Source organism: Lepisosteus platostomus, chromosome 2, assembly GCF_059453375.1.
Source record: "Lepisosteus platostomus isolate fLepPlt1 chromosome 2, fLepPlt1.hap1, whole genome shotgun sequence".
NCBI lineage: Eukaryota > Metazoa > Chordata > Actinopteri > Semionotiformes > Lepisosteidae > Lepisosteus > Lepisosteus platostomus.
The window spans coordinates 51,614,552-51,633,770 of record NC_142612.1 but is presented as its reverse complement, the minus strand read 5'-3'; the positions used below and the strand labels follow the sequence as shown (position 1 = coordinate 51,633,770).

General features: G+C 41.0%; 1 protein-coding gene across 6 annotated transcripts in view; it reads left to right on the top strand.

Moving 5' to 3' along the window:
* Positions 1-19,219, top strand: part of runx1 (RUNX family transcription factor 1) — a 71,644-nt gene that overhangs the window by 49,546 nt on the left and 2,879 nt on the right. For 4 of the 6 annotated variants that reach the window (XM_088608216.1, XM_088608224.1, XM_088608243.1 and 1 more), the window contains 5 exons: positions 136-389; positions 6,521-6,677; positions 12,031-12,135; positions 14,332-14,523; positions 18,421-18,579. In XM_088608216.1, coding sequence (XP_088464342.1) covers positions 136-389; positions 6,521-6,677; positions 12,031-12,135; positions 14,332-14,523; positions 18,421-18,579 — 867 coding nt within the window. The remainder of the gene's footprint in view (positions 1-135; positions 390-6,520; positions 6,678-12,030; positions 12,136-14,331; positions 14,524-18,420; positions 18,580-19,219) is intronic. The other 2 variants (XM_088608234.1, XM_088608262.1) reach the window with 1 other exon arrangement.

Below are 19,219 nucleotides of genomic sequence, written 5' to 3'. Positions count from 1 at the left end.
CATGCTGTCAGCTGTTCCTTTTTTAATCATTATCAATCTTCAATTGATTAACTTCTTTGGTAGGCATCAGATGTTTTTTTTAAGAATTAGCTTTTTCTTGGTAATACAACTCTTCCTGTATCGTCTTCCTTATAGATCCGGCCCCAGGGCGCCGCTTCACCCCACCTTCCACCACACTGAGCCCTGGTAAGATGAGCGATGCATTGCCACTTGGGGCACAGGACAACAGTGCCGCCCTGGTGGGTAAACTGCGCATCACGGACCGCAGCATGGTGGAGGTGCTGGCCGATCACCCAGGGGAGCTGGTCCGTACAGACAGCCCCAACTTCCTCTGCTCCGTCCTGCCGACACATTGGAGGTGCAATAAGACCCTACCAATTGCATTTAAGGTAACACAGCCAAAAGCATTCATATTAACTTCATTAACTGTCTTTTCACATGCCCATGTTGTACATGCAACTCATCAAAATTCAGTTGTGAATTCGTATTATTTTCATACTTTTGAGATTAACTCTTTGGTATTACCTCACATTTTAAGATGCTTTATAAATGATATACAATGGAATATTGTGTGGTATGTGTGCTTTAAATGCATTTGTGTAAAAATGCAAGTTTATGCATGTTAGAGGTTAAGATAGGACTAGAGGTTGGGAAATGTCAAAATGATTCAATTTACACATCCACATGGTAGAGGTGCCAAGAACAATTGCATCCTTAAGAAAAGATGCAGATTCTATCCACCCATCTTCTAACAGCTTAATCCAATTCTGGGTTGTGGGGAAGCCAGAGCCTATCCAGGCAAGCAAGGCTTAAGGCATAAGGCAGGATACACCCTGGACAGAAAGACAGTCTGTCTTTGTGTGTCTGCAGGGCAGACACACACACACACACACACACACACACACACACACACTAGGGCCAGTATGCTTTTGGACTGTGGGAGGACACTAGAGCACCCAGAGTAGACTCATGAGAACGGACGGAGTACATAAAAACTACAGATAGTAGTGCAGATAGCACTACAGGTCCAGAATTGGACCCAGGGCCCAAGCTCTACGCGGTAGCAATGTTAATCCCTGTGTCACCATGCTCTCACTCCCCCCAAAAATGCAATTTGCTATATTTAAATCACAAGATGATGTTGTGTGCAATACCTGTTCCACAAGCTAATACCCTTGATAACTGTAGATTCTGCTTTAGTTAAGACTGCTGTCCTCTAATCAAGAGTTGTTGTAAATGGTAATTTAGCAGTGTCATGACTCTTAAAGAGCTCTAAAAGAGATTGACTTTTTGTAGCCTTCTGAAGAGCACATACTGTAGGCTATTGCATACAGTATTTCCTTCTTTTGGTGATTATGGAAATAGCAACAGATTGCAAGCAGGGACAGTTGCAGTTACAATCACACAAGTCATGCCTAGATCTCTTGCAAAACTTGCATAAATGCCTACGCTGTACTTTAGGAAAACAGGAGCCATTGTTCCAATTTTGAAAATGACTTGTTTCCAGATCAGAGAACTGACGGGACCCTGCACAAAAAAAAACCTTACGGAATAAAAGGCTAAAACTAGACGTAGTCGTTCAGAATGGAACCACTAAACAGTACCTCCGAAGTGGATAACGTCTGTATTTCGGCAAAAATATTTTACATTTTTGTTATTTTTCATGACAAGAGTTGTATAGTTAATACCGAGGTATTTTATCTAGGGATATTTTTTGTAAAAAAAAAAACCCTAAGATGAATGCTGAATGAATTGCAGAGGATTTTGTGCACCCATCCCATGACATTTGTGCAATAACTGTTTTACGCATTCTAAACACGAGTAAGCTACTGTCCGTCTGAAGATCACAGAACCGCTTGGCATTGATACAGGCTCATCTTTTCTCCGACATGGGTTGGCTTTAATATCAGTGACAGTGGTATTAGCAAATACAGCGGTCGCAGTAGAAATGTCTTATGCAGATTTTCAAAATAACTTCTACACAACCGTTTGCTTATTTAGCCTGTATTCAAGCATCTGTTTCGATGACAATACTTCCCCACATTTTTAATCAATTGCATTTGCTATTTTATGGATCCATTTTTATTTTCAAAGTAAATAAAATAATTAAATAAACCTTAAAACTGTCTAAAAATATTGTGATATATTTACATGTAATTAATTACAAACATAGCTTCAGGTAGAATGAAACTATTCGTAATGAGAAGAAGAAAAACGAAGAATGTATTTTTCAAACCAAATATTTAATACATTTGTTAAAGATCACTATTCTATTAACAGTTAGCACCCAACTCATAATCTTTTTCTCTTTAACTGAATTAGCATTACAATTATTTTCTTACCATTTAGTAAAATCGCCAGGTATTCGCGATTGCGCATGAAAGTGATCTCCGTTTATTGGGACATACAGCCGTATACTGTTAAATACATACAGGTGTGATTATTTCTACTAAATTTGTGGAAAGAGATTAGAACAGTATAAAGTGTAAAAATGGGTTTCACAATGGTGTCTCCGGCAGGGTTTGCCAGACGCACTTCTGAGTTTTTTTTTCTTAAAGCCTTTTAGAGGTTGAATAACTACAAAAAAACATTGGAGAGATGATGATGCAAAGTATAATACTGGGGCCGACAAAAGTGCCTTCCCAAAGTAATGCGATATAAATATTATGGAATATTACATTACTATTACTCGTGGCAGTAAGAATAACAAAACGAACATCCACAATTTCTATTTTAGAGGTCACGTCTATGTTTCGGCTGTGATTATTGAGAGACTAGTGAGATTATTCTTTGTTCCGACATTAAAAATAGTAGGCCTGTCGCGTGGAATTATAAATGCACGTCACAAAATGGAGTGAATAACACTGATGATGGAATCCTCTAATTATTTCCCTCTTCACAAAACTAAAATCGCTCGATTTATTCTAGTTGTACCAGCAGTAATACTACGTATTTTTGCAGTCGTTTTTGTTATTAGAGAAATCCTAGAGTTTGGAACTTGAGCTTATCCTAGTTTCTTCTCTCTTCAGCAGTTACGTGTTTCTTTTTACCCTAGCAGTTAGCGAGGACTTTAATAAAATGTTTGAAACAAAAAGGGGCAATTGTAACAAACGTGCGGTTTCGTACAGAACTGCGTACTACAGGGAATCATCCTTAGTTTAATAAGGTGCTTTCAATTCGTTGTACTACACCCGATATATATATATACACCTGTACTATCAAAATTCTTAAGCTCATCAAAGGTTTACGGACCTGTACTTTATGATCGTGGTTGTAACACTCGATTTTGTGCATTATACTCTGGAAAAGCAGAAATTCTTCTTCTTCTTCTTCTTCTTCTTCTTCTTCTTCTTCTTCTTCTTCTTCTTCTTCTTCTTCTTCTTCTTCTTCTTATTATTATTATTATTGATGTTGATGATGTAGGTGTTTATTATTGGACTACGAAAATGAAAGTACTACACTTTGGATGAGATTTTAAAAAATAAATGGATTTATACTATGAAATATTTTCCTTAGTTTATTTGCTTAAATATGGGACAAAGACAACGCAAGTCTCAGAAGATCATCTGGAGAGTATTGTACAGAAGGTCGCTGTCCAGTGTTTCAGGATCTTCTACTGTGTGAAAGAGAAATTCCTGGGAATCCGAAGTAGAGCTCGCGTCTTCACTTCAGTCTTGCTATTTGCAGTTTAGCTGCTTATCCAAAGTGACATAGGCTGTATTTAAAACGATTATTGAACTGTAGAAAATACCAATTGACAGTTACATAGTGTGGACTGAAATCATTATTAAGAATCAATCTCTGGAATCTGTTGCATTTTAATTAAACATATTTAGGTATTGTTCCGAGGATGGTCTGATATAATATATATCTTTCGAAAGCCACGACACAGCCTCCCTGTGTTATCAGTTTTCACAGATGGGAAGAAATGGAAGTTTCTGATCAATTTAGCAAATTAATTTTCGTTTAAGTAAGGATGAGGCAGCTATGGTCCCTGGGAGCTGTAAGTTGTTCTTATTTTCATTTCAAATGATATTTTCATCACATCATTAAACAAACCTCCTAATTAACCCTTCAAAACATAGTTGCCTTGGGTGTTTCAAAACCGAGGAGGATAGAGAGCTCTACAAAACATTTGGATTGTCCATCTTCAGGACTAATTCAGGTCCCCTTAAAAAGGGTTTATCATTTGTTTTTCGCAATAACTGTTACAGAAGGTCCTATATATTAAAACACGACAGGAATATACACTTTTCTAATAATTCGGAAGAAAAATAAATTGATATTTCCTATACAATTCCAGACATTTATATATATTCCACATATAACTTTTTAAATTCACTGCAACACAGTAATTACCACTTTCTAGGATTAATAAGCCTTAAATGAAGCGGTTGAAGCGGTATTATAAAATAAGTACAGTTTAACCAGAGTACTTAACACCTTCTATAAATATGTAAAACATCTAAGTTGCAAAAAGTTCTGATACTTAAAACTCATTGTGCTTATGCAGAAATCCCTGAGCAATGACTTGGTAAGGCTTTAGCATAGAGACCAATGTGCATGACCCATGGTACAGAAGCACACAATGCAAGGATCTACATTACACAGGAATAACACATTAAGAATCAACAGTACACAGACCCACAGAATAGGAACACATGGGACAGAGACCCACAGTATGAAGAAAACACACATTTAGTGACCCATGGTATAATTACTGACAGTATGAATACTCACAGTAGGAAGACACACTTTATAGAAACTCACATTATGGAGACACACAGTATAGAGGCTGTGGCATAATAATTCACAGTATGAAGATTCACACTATAGAACCTATGGAATAATTACTCACATAATGGTGACACATGGTATACGAGGCACACAGTAAGGAGAACCACAGTAAAGGGGCCTACAATATAGGTATCCACACTTTAGTATGATGACTCATTGTATGATTGCCCATGGTATGAAGACCTGCAGTATAGTATAATGACCTACTGTATAATTCTGCATGAAGACTTGCAGTACAGTATAGTGATCCACTGTATAATTGCCCATAATAAGAATATTCACAATATCTGAGAGCAGTCCAGTGCCTGGAAAAGGGAGTCTAATTCCTTGAATCACAGAATACCAAGACAGGCCCAGATCACACTTGCTACAGTAGAACACTTCCAGAGGTAGACCATGACTGTGCATATAACCAGTCACAGCTTTTATAAAAACAGTCTCCAAAGTTATTTACCTTTGGTGGGGAGCTGCTCGCAGTTATAACTTCATAGGGTTGGGTTTGTTGCTACAGTTTCATGAGGCAATGTGAAACACAGGGTCTCCATAGTGATATGTAATTTATTCAGTTTCAGATAAAGATTTATTTTTGTATGAAACACTACAAATTCTTATATATATACTTTCACTTACTAAACTATGCTCATTTATCAGTAACTTCTTTTCAAAGTTCCATGAACACAGAATCATCCATTCTAGTAAGTGAACCAAAAGGTTTGGGCTGGTGGAGTTTGAACAGGAAGTGTCATTACTTAGCTACAGATACTACATCTACAGGCAACAAAAAAGTCAGTGTGCTTTGATTCTTTTTAACTATTTCCTAGTGGTACACCTGCACTTATCCTTGCAATGTGGTGGTGATGTATGATGATTTTCCCCCTACTGTATGTCCACGCTTCTCCCGAATTCTGTCCCAGGATATATGAGCACCTGGATGATGACACTAGTATTCCTTCTACTATACTTCTATTGCTGGCCTTTATCCGCTTATGCATCTGAGAGTCATAGTGGAGCCACAACTTAACCTGCCAAGCACTGGTGCAATCCGAAATGCACACTGGACAAGATGCTAGTCCATTGCAGGACACACAGAGACACAAACACACACACACACTCACACCAATTTTCCTAAAAGTAAGTTAATCTACCAGTATGTGTTTAGAGTGTGGGTGGAAACAGGAGCACTTGCAAGAAACCCATGCAAACATGAGGAGAACATAGAAACTCCTCACAGATAACAGCCCAGGTCTCAATTTGAATCCAGTGCCTCAATGCTACAAGGCAGCCAAGCTAATGCTGCTCACAATAACAGAAAATTAATAAACAGAATATTAAAACATTACCTTGGGTATATATGATCTTTTTAGGCAGTCCTTTTAGGGAAGAAAAAAGAGAAAAATGATTAGTCTACTATATATGTTGATGTAAAAAGAATCTTATCTGAACATACATCAGTTGTTAATTTTAAAACATCAATTATTATCAACACTTTGTTTCAATTTACTCATTTGATGTGAAGTGGTGTTCCAATGAGAAAGTAGACTCTCTGTGAACAAGTCTGGAATGAGGTCTGAAGTCTATTCAGCCTCTGCCACCTGCTGGATAGCACTCTTGTGTTCTCACATTCTGTTGAAATAAGCTACACTGAGCTGTACTGTGATGAGCTGTGTCAAGCTGCATTGACTTGTGTTCTGTTAATGAAGTTCCTGTGCTGTTTCCTACGCAGGTGGTTGCCCTTGGGGATGTCCCGGATGGCACTCTGGTAACAGTGATGGCTGGCAACGATGAGAACTACTCTGCTGAGCTACGGAATGCAACCGCGGCCATAAAGAATCAGGTGGCGCGTTTCAATGACCTGCGTTTTGTGGGCCGCAGTGGAAGAGGTGAGGGTGGCAAGAGGCCAGATCACCTTCAGTGTTAATCAGCTTGAGTACCAGTTCCTCCCAGGGCCAGTTCTCTAGACTCTCAAAGCATTGAAGCAGTTAAGGATGTGAACGTTGCAGATGCTCAACAAAGAAGGTCAATGATATTTACAACACTGAGGTGGAAGTACAAGACAGCTGAAAAAACTTTCTCTCAGAGCATTGCAGCTTATTGCCACAAGTATAGTGAAAGTATCCAGAATATGACCCATTTCATGGTTGAAGCATGTAAGCATAGATGTATCACATGATAAGGCTGCCTCAGAACTTTTTTCCTCAACTTTAGAATGTTATGAGCTCCACAAGTAAACAGAGGAAGAAACAGTTATGTTTTTGTCTACTTTGGGAAAATAAAAAAGATGCAACACTTATTTAACACTGTTAAGTACGGTACTTGCATCGTTCTTTGTCTGCTCTAATAATACATTCTGCACCAGAGTCCACAACCTGAAAAATCTGCATAGTGCTATGCAATAAGAGCCTAATCCATCCTTGGCCAAAGCTTTGTGCATTACAACATCTACAGGGCCCCCTATCTGTCAGATTTGCAGTAACTGGAGAATGATGGCACAGGGCTGGTGTTAGTTTTTAAACATATAATGCAGCTGCAGACATTCTCCTCTCACAGACTAGGATCCTACACTCACTGGACAGAGCAGGCCAATCCAAATTCTAAACTGAAAATCACCTCACTGGAAAGGCTATGCAAATCTTTTGTTTCCAAAAGCATGATAACCCGAAAGCACAAAACTGCACAAAGAGGAAGAAGTAATAAATAATGCATTAAATGGACAATCAAGACTTTTTATGAAGCTCAGCTGTCTACTTTCCGGCATTTATCGAGCTGATGTACATAGCATGAAGGCCTGCTTATGTACACACACCATAGATGGATAGAGTAGACAGCTTCAGTATCCCAAACCCTGAGTTAAAACATTCCCTTCCCTTTATATAAGCTCCTCTCCCTTGATTTATTTGTGAACAGAGAAGTTTTTAATACAATGCTACAATAATATGGCCTCAAATTCCTTTTTGAATGTCAGAGGGGCATAATGGGATTTCTTAACTATGACTTAGTAATAGATGAATTATTTACCGAATAAAGGCAGTGGATGAGGGATATAGTCTGCCTGTGTGCTTTCTCTAGACTCCAGTTTTTTCACTTGAGGCTGTAATGCTCTGTTTCCTTCACAGAGCTCGTTTCCCATGGCTCTGAGCACCATCATGCCAGTCTCTACTCCTCCGGGCATCGTGCTGACTCGATTTAATTTCCCCTGGCAGCAGTGCTCTCCCACGTTCATGGGGACATTCATATGAGGATATTTAAAAAGAGTCCTGTTCAGCATAAACATCCTATTTGTCATTGTAAATAAACACACTGGAGAGCACAATTGCACCATTGCACTAGAGCAAGACCGCTGCTAATTAATAGCATTACCGTTCTCAGCCTGGCTTTCGGATAACAAATTAACGGTTTCAAAGGGCCTGGGGGTGGGGGTGGCAGATGACTTGACATAATCAGGCAATGCATTCCAGGCTGAGAAAACGTTCAGGAAATGCATCATTTTCAAAACCTGCCGCCAACAAGCTGGAATCCTGAGGAGTTTGTTGAAGATCAAAGCCACAGCTCCATCAGCCAAGAGCCCAGGGAGGAGAACAGCTCAAATCATTGCACAAAAAAAACACAGATCCCACCCCCACTCCATCACATTCAGAAATATCATCACTAGACCTCTCCTTCTCTTACTGTAACAGGAGCACCACCAGCAAAGCAGAAATGTCTCTGCACATGCATTCAACAAGCATGAAAAACCTTTTGTAATTCAAAAATCTCAATCATCTCCAAAGACAATGGCTGGTAATTAAATTATGTGTCCCACCACATTGCAAACAGAGGCAGACCTGTCATTCTAGTTAGCCATGAGTAGTTATTGAAATTCTGGAGAACATGACAGAGTGATTTAAGCAGAGGGAGGCCACACGTGGCTGGACATGTTTAGTCCATATTGTACTCTGCTCATGCTGCTGTAACAGTTAGATCCATGTATGTACAGGACATGGTACAGAATTACACAATATAGAAGTATACAGGTGGTACAGTATATATGCTTGCACAGTAAGAAAGTGAATTTAAAGAATCCACTTATATTTAAAAGTACTACACAGGTACTTGTAGGTTCCTTTATTTAAATATACTGTATTTATATATAACAGCCCTAGGACATTGGGAAAAGCATGTCCTGACTTCACCACCTGATCTATGTTGTGGGGCAGCTGGCATATAATGGCTAACATGCAGGCTGCAATTCAGTAGTGGATGATGTGAGTTCCTTTTTATATGCAAATCACTTTGGGATCCTTTGTGATGAAAAACAAGCTCAGGGAGGCTAGATTCATTTATTTTTGGTGACCCAGCTCCTGAAAAGGCAGGGAGTCCACCTAGATTCATGTGAAAAGGGCTGGGTCCCTCAGTGAGACTGGAAATGAAGCACAGTGATGCATATTCAACTGCAACTCAGTGTGAGGCAGTCACATACAACAGGCACATACCTGTCCTGTTAATAAAAAAACAGCACAGATGGTAAAAGCAGTGCTTTGGCTGTGTGTGTTGTTTATGTGTTATTGTTTATAGAGGCAGGTACTCAGGGACACCCTTAGATGATTAGAAAGCGCTGGCACAAAGATTGTTGAAGGAAAGATAACAGTTAAGAACAGAAAAAATGTAAACCAGACAGATGCTCATCCTAATAGAAGATAAAGTTGTGAAGGACAAGCTGGGCTGATGGTGTCAGATGAGAAGAGAAACCGATAAGTGATAAAAGGTAGCAAAGCATACATTTGTCTGCCTGTTTCTCCAGAGCACAGTGAGTAAGGACACAGAGCAGGGACAGTGCCTGTCATGTGTCCAGTATCACCCTAGCAGGGCACTGTGCACCTCTTTTATTAAACATTGAAAACCTAGCTAGTTTAGTTGCAATAGTGTGCTATTTAGACAGCGGTCAACGCTGACATAATCTGGGACCATTTCTGTACCTGTCTTCTCCATGTTGACGGTTAGAACTAGTACACAGAACTGAGAACTGACCTAGCATAGCCCACGCCCTGCCTACTGAGGAGGTATACCAGGTCAGCATGGTCAGAAAGCAATACCTGCAGTGGATTGTCTGTTCTTCACCCCTCCAAACAAATCAGTGGAATTTTCCTGTTTCTCCACAGCCCCAGTATTTCTAAGTCCATAATACTGTATAAATATCAACCTTCTACCCTGACCATCTGCACAAATTCCTGCTTGATAAGTGCAAGGCTAGGCTACCTCCTATAGATCTGTTTGTGTCTGCCCCTGTTGTATGCTTGGTGTTATGCCACAGATATGCTATCTCGAGAGAGAGCAGGTCATACTGTTATGGCAGTGCTCTGTATAAGTGTGTTATGAGATGAGGAATGGAGCATGTGTGAGGTTTCCTTTTTGCTCCTAGGGTGGCTGGCACTCTATGCTTTCTTTTTCTCTCTTCTATTTGCCTTTTCGTCTCTCTTTTTTTATCTACCACAAGCCCCAAGAGCCTCGCTCTGTCTTCTTCAATCCAAGCTACTGTGCCAACTCTTAGAGGTTACATACTTTCAGAGAAGCGTGCTGTCTGCTGTCTGTGTGTCTGCTGCAGCCCCAGCCCATAGGCCCCAAGGCGCAGGCTGAGAATAGCTTACAGCTCTGAGTGACTGTGCTCAAAGACCAGCCAGCACTGAGACAGGGGGTCTGAGTTTGAAAGCAGCCTGAAGTCATTCCTGATACGAGTTTGCTTGTCTCAGTGTAACAGCAAGCTTTTTTTAACAGTGCAGCCTGATTCCTCATCAGTGTTCACCTCATTGCCTCAACAGGTCACTTACTGTAATGACAGTCGGGAGTGTAAGAACTGTAGCAGGGATAGGCTTTGTTCTGCGTATTCAAACACCAGAAAGCACAGAAGGTGGAGAAGGCCTTTCAGCCCATTTGGTATTACTGGATTTTGTTGCTAGCCTGACCCTTTACCCTCTCAGAAGAGGGGAAAAAAGCATAGGATATTAAGGAGAGCTATGAAGATCCATAGCTAAATGTGTTGCTTTTTTTGTAACATAAAGGGATATATATTAATTGTCATTAATCTAGACATCATCTAGTTTCCTCTAAAAGGATTTTCTTCAAGAATCTGTCTATTAATCAGATTAATAAATCTGATTTTTTATTAAACTGAGCCTATCATCTATCCCTTTCATACTGTGAAACTGTGAACTGTCTTTCAGATTACCATCCTGCTTTTTGCTTTCATTTTAATTCCACAAAACACAGTATTATAGTCCCCCACACACACACAAGTAAAAGAGTTGTTTTTTTTGGATGGCTTGTGCAAGACAATGATTAGAGGCACACTTTTCTTTGTTGACTGAATTAATTACCCTGCCCAGATCTGTTACTGATGCAATAGCTTGGCAGGCGTTAGTGGGAGAGTGACTGCACCACACAAAAAAGGGATAGTACCAATATTTGTGGCTGAAATACAGAACCTTATTTTCCCAAGGTATTGTCTTATATTCATGATTTTGAAACAACAAACTGAATTAGCATCTCCCACTCACGGCAATGATGATCAGATTATCTGACCCAGAAGAAATGGAAATTAGACTCCCCTTGAACAGCTCTTTGGGCCATTTCCGATTTTATGAGCCACAGGCTCTTGTGAATAACCCAGCACCAGGTGGTGTATGCCGCTTTATTTTTAGTATGTTCTTATAATATTAAATACAATAATACGAACCACATTTTTCATTAGTAGAATTTGTACAGCAGCTCTTAAACTTAAATAAAGATTAGACTGCTATCCAACAAGTGTCTGCTTTTTCACTCAGGCCAAAGTGAAGTCCTCTTGATAGTACATTAGCTTCATTCACTTTAATTACTTAATGATTTTGAAGTGCTAACAAGAGTAGAAATGTGGAGCTGTACTTGAGTACAGTACTTAAACTGTCCAAACGTATTGCAAATGTTTTTTAATTACATTACAGTTTCATTAGTAAAACAATAATGGGCAATGGGTAATGTCTATGTGAATAAAGTAGTGGTGCCTCTTCTTACTTTGTCAGTTTGGTGACTCACATCAGTATAAAAAGAGGAGAAGTCCTACTCTATGTGATTGTGTCCTGCTCCAGAACCTTTACACTTGCAAACGAAAGAGATTGATTCCGTGTAGCACAGAGAACAGACAAGAATTTCCAGACCTCACCCTTGTATCACCCTGCGCCGTTTTTTGTATGTTCTGATCAACTGCTGTTATTGCCTACACAGGAAAAAGCTTCACCCTGACCATCACCGTCTTCACCAACCCGCCCCAGGTGGCCACCTACCACCGCGCCATCAAAATCACTGTGGATGGCCCACGGGAGCCTAGACGTGAGTTCCAAAGTTTTCATGCACCTTTTGAACCTGTAGCACCTACTGTTGCCAACACTGGCACTGAATCAGGCCTTCTTGTTCCAGGAGCGGTAATAATTTAATATAACATTTTTAGGCCTTTTCATACTTTGGAATTAAATGGACCTCAAGCCAGATTTCCTTAAGTTCCAGGCCTCTGGTAATGTAGCTCTAATGGTTGCAAACTCTTTGAGGCTCTGACTCTCGTGCAGACAGAAAAAAATGTCACTTCTGCAGCACTGTACCAAAATATGATCCTGAGTTTTAGACCTCTATTCAATGGTGACTAGATATTCTGAACTTGTGGAATGTCTGAAAACAGAGAGTACAGACTATTGTGTAAGCACGGTCTAAAGTAGAAGTGAACTGCATTATTCTATAGAGATCCTAACAGAAATAACTAGCAATGTCCCCATAGAACACTACTGCTCCTTAATACTGAGGCTAATGTCAGAAAAAAAAATGAAAAAGGGGAAAGGAGAATGTCTATAGGGCAGGAAATGAGAGGAAATAAGAAACAGGCAGGGCTGTAGGCAGCGACAGTAAGGATCTTTACTACAGATGGAGAATTAACACAGCTGCCTAGGCTGGGTGTATTTATTCCTATAGTCCCAGTGATAGGCTGATATGTGTGTGTTTATTCCTGTGGATATGGAGTTGGACTAGTCCTGGTGTGGAAATAAAACTGGACTGTTTCAGGTGTTTATTCCTGTAGGAACAGATATGGACTGGTCCAGGTTTGCTATGAGATAGTGCTGGACTGGTCTAGGTATTTTTTTTGTTTGTTATAGGGCTGGACTGGTCTGCCTGTATTTATTCCTGTGGGGACAGAGCTGGACTGGACAGGATGTGTTTTTTTCTGTTATCAGTAGAGTTGATGTGTGTGTTTATTCCTGTAGGTACAAAGCTGGGCTGATTTACATGTGTTAGTTTCTGCTTTGAGAGAACTGGACAGTTCCAGGTGTATTTATACTTATACTGGCAAAACTGAATTTGTGTTTGTGGGTTTTTTCCTGCCGTAATAGAGCTCAACTGGACACTGTATGTTTATTCCCTTAGAGACCAACCTGTGCTAATTAGGTGTGTTTATTCCTGTAGTCACAGACCTGTGCTGGGTTATGTGTGCTTTATTTCTGTACTGACATACTTGTGCTACATAAGGTGTGCTTATTCCTGTAGTGACAGAGCACAGTTGGGTTAGCTGTGTTTATGCCTGTAGTGACAGAGCAGTGCTTGGTTAGATGTATTTATTCCTGTAGAAACTAGCTGTACTAGTATCTTAGCTCCAGCATGTTTATTGCCAGTGATGAACCCATTTGGACTGGAATCTGGGGAGCTGGCGCCGCATGCAAGGCTGGGTCTTGCATCGAGCACTTGGCTGTGTCTTCAAAGGCTCAGACTTGAGCTCTAGTTTCAGCACCGACTTCCTCTCGGTGGGCGGGTGTAGGGGGAGAGCGGTGATGGTTTTTCACAGCTGAGGGCCAGGAGACGTAGATTCTCCCTCGTGGCCCGTAATCATTAATCCCACTTTCTGTGTCTCTGTGTGAGGTCGGCACTGGCGTGTCAAGTCGCAATGCTGTTCAGGCCACTCCCACCTCCCTGCCTTCTCTGAACACATTCACTGTTCTCAGACACAACTGCCTGAGGTAGCTGAAAACAGAAACAGTTGTTGGGCTAAGAAGGGGCCAGTAGTTGCTATTTTATTTGATACATAATGAACTGTCATATAAAACTGTCTTTGCTAATGTCAGTTTGCCTTCTTTATTTTTAAAGGAGACTTGAAGGATTAAAAAGAAGATTCAATTGAGTTTTCTATTGTTCCAAATGTTTTTAATTTCCTATTATATACTATTATATACTTTAATCTTCACAATTTCTGTCTCACTGTATCCAAGGACATGTGCTGATATGGGCCAATTTGGAGTGGGTGGGGTGCATAACAATGTTAAAAGAATTTTTTTTTCCTCTTTTGGTTAGTAAAGTAATATTTTGGCTGTGAGATGCTTGACAAAAATCTTTATTAGCGTATTTAATTCTATGCAGCACTCTCTAATACTGTTTAGTGTTAAGGTGTGTCTCTTATTGAAGAATAGCCCCTGTTGTGCCAGTCTGTTTGCTCAGACCCTCCCTGTGTGTGAGCTGTGATGCAGCTTGTGCTGTCTGTGTGTCTCTCAGGACACCGTCAGAAGCTGGAGGAGCCGGTGAAGCCGGGCAGCCTGGCATTTTCAGAGCGGCTGAGTGAGTTGGAACAGCTGCGCCGCAGCGCCATGAGGGTTAGCCCCCACCATCCCAGCCCCACACCGAACCCCCGGCCACCCCTCAACCACACTGCTCCCTTTGCCAGCCCTACGCACAGCCAGATCCCCGGTGAGTGCAAGGAGGAGGTGGGGTGGAGAGTGCCGGAAATCTTTAGGCGGAGTGAGCATTCAGCTTAGTGTGCCATGTACCGGTGCATGTCATGTGGAAATCGTACGTCTTGAAGTGAACATGAATGCCACATTGCAACAGGGAGACGCACAGAGCAGACAGAGATGTAGTATGTCTAGTACAGCTTGACTGTATGCTTTATGCTTGGATACTGAGGCTGACCATGTAGTCTTACTTAACTCTGCAAGCTGTTAAACAGGAACAGCACTAACTGACAGCAACTCAGCCCCACCCCTGCTATGCCCTTGGCATGTGTTGGCAGGAGTGGATGAGCTCTTTGCCAGCTTGCTGGGGTGGGGTTCTTAAGAGGCTGACTGCTGCTTGGTTCCCTGTCTTGTATGAACTTTTGACTGAGTTGAAGACACACTTCCTGGCAAGTCAGACCAGAGATCTAAGAACAAAGCAAATAAAAGAAAGCTGGCAACAAGCCTGAACAAGTTGCCACACTGAAAAAACACAAACTTTTTTTGCAGTTGCCGGACAAGACCTGCTTGTCCTACTGCTGGGGAAGTCAAACAGTACCAGTGTCTTTCCAAAGATCATTCATCTTCTGTTTTTCTTAATCACTTTCTGATTTTCTTTTTGCTTTGGTGCATTTTTTATTTTAAGATTTTCTGTCTGAATATCTAGCCTGGGAGCAAGAGAAAGATTGATAATGAAAATTGGCCATACACGAATAAAGATTCTTTTTAGGAACTCCAGAAAGGCACAAGATATTGTATATGCCATTCTTCAACATGAACACCCCAGAACAAGGAGTGTCCCAAAATTGCACAAGAACATTTTCAGATACCAAAAAGTCTTGGGTGTGTTTCCAAGCTCTGTGCAGCTACATTTTATTACAGGTTTATGTGTAAATGGTTCTCACATATAACAATTATATATAAATATTCACTTTGCATGGGCTGATCACTCCTGGACTCCCATGTCTCTCCTGTTGCAGTGTTTTTATTTGTATTGTACTTGTATTTTATTCATTTTAGTTTTCCTGACTTTAAAAAGAAAATTTAGAGCTCCACTCGTGCAATAGCACATCCTTATGAAAGCTTATTTTTGTTAATTTACAACAGGACTTTAACAGTTTTTACAATCCATCCATTTTCTAGTCAATAATTGCATTTAAGGGCCATGGGGCAGCCAGAGCCTATCACAGCAAGTAACAAGCACAAGTCTATTGCAGGGCACACACAAACACAAACACACACAGACTCACTCCAGGACCAATTTTCCCAGGATCGAATTAACCTACCAGTATGTATGGCTGTGGGAGGAAACCAGACCACCCAGAGGAAACCCACTTGAACATGGGGAGAATGTATAAACTCCACACAGATAACACCCCAGGACCAGAATTGAAATCAGGGCTCTTGCTCTCTGAGGCAGCAATGCCAACTACTGAGCCACTGTGCTGCCCTGATTTTTACTAATTGTTACTAATTTGTTTGGCCAACTCTTTTATCCAAAGCCCCTTATACATTTGCACCCATATATACTGCTGTGTAGTTTACTGTAGCAATCTGGGTGATGTAATTTCCTTGCTCATGGCTGCAACAACTGTCTCAGTTGGGATTTGAACCCAAAAGAAAACAAAGGAAAGCTGTCATCCTGGGTACAGCCAAGAGTACAACATGAGCTGCATCCATGTTGCTGCTATGTGTTAACCAGGTTGTCCCATCTCCCATGAAAACTGGGTAGCCAGATCTCCGCTCTCTGAGAAAATGTTCAAGCTTCCATACATGGTGTATTGGGTTGCTTTCTCTTCCTCTTATGTTTCGGGAACGAAGCGTAAGAGAACAGACCATGCCTGCTGTTCAAGGGGCCAAAGGAAAGTTTGACACTTCACAAGGAGGGAAGCAGGGGTGCGAGAGAGGAAGTGAGACAGATCTGGCAGGAAGTTGATACGTACAAAATCCCCCTCTATAAAACCACCTCTGTGACTGTTTTTCATTCAAAGGGCACTTATATTGTGTGATATATGAAATGACTGGCTGCTAATGGTTAGTAGGAGTTCATGCTACGTACGTAGAAAAATAAGACTGATGTGCTGGGGATACTGTAAAATACGGAGATGTCCATATCAGATCTTGATGTTCTTGCACACTTTTTCATACTTAGATGACCTAAATAATTGGGAGTTTACATGGTGAGGCAGCTGCAGTGCTCATTTTGACAAAATAAAACGATGGAATCAATTGGAAATATTTTTTATGGCATTAGAAAACTCCTGCGGTATGCCATTCTGCCTTTAATCTGGGAAAAAAGGAGGGAAATAGTGGAAAATCTGTGTCTGTGTTGGGGTTGTGGTGTCTTTGTACAGCTGGAGTGATTTGGCCTCCTGTCTGTCTCTCTTCCACATTTCCCGAGGGGGCCTGGCAAGCACTGGCCCTGCATTGGGCTGGCAGAGAGACTGGGTCTGCAAGTTTCTGTCAGGTGGGGAGGAAGAGAGAGCAGTGCCAGCCTGCAGCAGTACAGCAGGAGCTCCCTGGCACAGATCAGGAATAAGGGCAGAGCAGGACTCGGACGTTTCCTGCCTCGTTCACTTTTCCCTCTGATCCCACTTCCAGAAATAGCAGTGGGAAATCTGCCAAAGGAAATGATTATTAAGTAATTCAAGACCTTGTTTTTTTTCCTTCTCTTCTACTTTTCCTTTCATATTGCCGAAAATCAGAAGCAGCTGGGTGAGGCTGAGTAGGAGTTGTCCTCCCACAGTGGAGTATGTTTCTGCAATGCCACTGTGGAAGATGGATGGTCACTAACCAGAATGATGCTAAACTAAACAAGTCATGCATCCACAAATATTTCAGTTTTGAAAAATCTGATTATATTCTTGAACTTCTTGAGCACATTGTCAGATCATAAAAGTTGTATGAAAAGCTCACATGAGCAGGACACAGTCTGATCTCACCCTGTTTGTTTTCTGCTTAGTTGCATGATGATCCAAGATTGTGCATTGGGCCATAAAAGAAAATCCATTAATATTTTCAACCTGCTCAGTTTATAATGCACATTTAGCGTGTCACTCTCAGAAGTATCTGTCTTAAGTTCTGTACTTGACATGAAAGAGGCTGTTAGTCACTAAAGGGGCACGGTGAGGTGGACAGTGCCAATTGCAATGGGCCACCCCCCTCTCACCACATTCATCCTGTGTGTGAGGCCCACTCCTGATCAGAGCTCAGGGTTGGAGTCAGTGCAGAGAGGGAGAGGGCTGTTGGGTGTTGGCAACAGGCCCTTTTCTGAATTCACAAGGCTGGCTACAGTTAAAGGAGGCACATTCCCTGTATTTAATTTACTTCCTCTCTGATCTACTCATTCAGACTGGAGTCTGCAGGCAATCATGGTGCAAAGCTTGTTAAGATGACAGGAAAGGGCACACTGCCTGCTCTCCTCAGTCTCCATCATCCACATTGTGCAATTGTCGTGGCTGTGGTCACAGCTTTGATCCTAGGCACTGCGCTGCAGCTGAGGGAGGTTTCTGTCACAGCATTGATCTGATGTCTTTATTTTTCACTTTGTCACTTTTCTTTGCATACCTGAATCAGATTTACTGAAGCATGGAAAGCCATAGCTTAGGTATGGAAAAGAAGGAAAATAGGAAACCAGTTAAAATCATTATGGAAAAATTCACCTGGAGGAAAAACATGGAGATAATTATAAATCTTTTGCTGTTGATCTGTGAAATGTGCACAATAAATTATTATTCAAATTGAATTGAATGTGTATTGTCCATTCCAGGTCTAGAAAGGATACTGTATAGGCAGCGCCCCCATGTGGGAGCTGAGATGTCATACTCAATTAGCAAAGTAACCTGACCTGTGACATTTTGTGTCCTGTTTCTAGACTCCAGGCAGATGCAGACATCACCCTCCTGGACCTATGAGCAGTCCTATCCCTACCTCGGTCAGATCTCCACCCCCTCCGTCCACCCAGCCACGCCTATCTCACCTGGACGGGCCAGCGGCATGTCAGCGCTCACTGACCTCTCCAGCCGGCTGTCAGGTGAGGACTGAACAAACTAATAGTTGTTAGAGACGGGGCAGAGGTCGAGAAGAGGACTAGGTACTGTATGAGGTTAGAGATTTTGTCTGAATTTATGGTTATTGTTATGATCAGCAGCACAGATACAGGTGAGAGCTGGGTATGAGATTAAAGATTAGAGATCTGTCTGAGTTTAGGATTAAGGTTATGATCAGGAGCACAGGTGCAGAGGAGAGCTTCATTTGTGGTTAGACATTTATCAGGGTTTAAGGTTAGAGGTGACAGCTACAGCAAATTTTGGACTGGGTAAGGAATAGATCTGGGGTAAGTGCTATGGAGTTAGTGTTATAAAAGTGTTATGGCTAAACGTAAGGTTTAGAATTGTTCCTTCAAAGGATTTTTTATGAGGATGGAGGAAGATATAAAAGACATCTTGCTTTTAGATTTTGATCAGTAAATTTAGTTATGGCAGAGATCTATCTTTAATCTATTTTTTTTAATTGCCATCTGGAACAATTTGTCAGGCATACTGTATGATTGTATCCATTTTGCTTATTAATCTTCCAACTGGAAGTAGGTTATCCAACTGCAGGAGAAGTGGGTCTGATCTTTAACACTATTAGACTGTTTTTATTCCTGTACGGAAATTTGTCTTAACGAG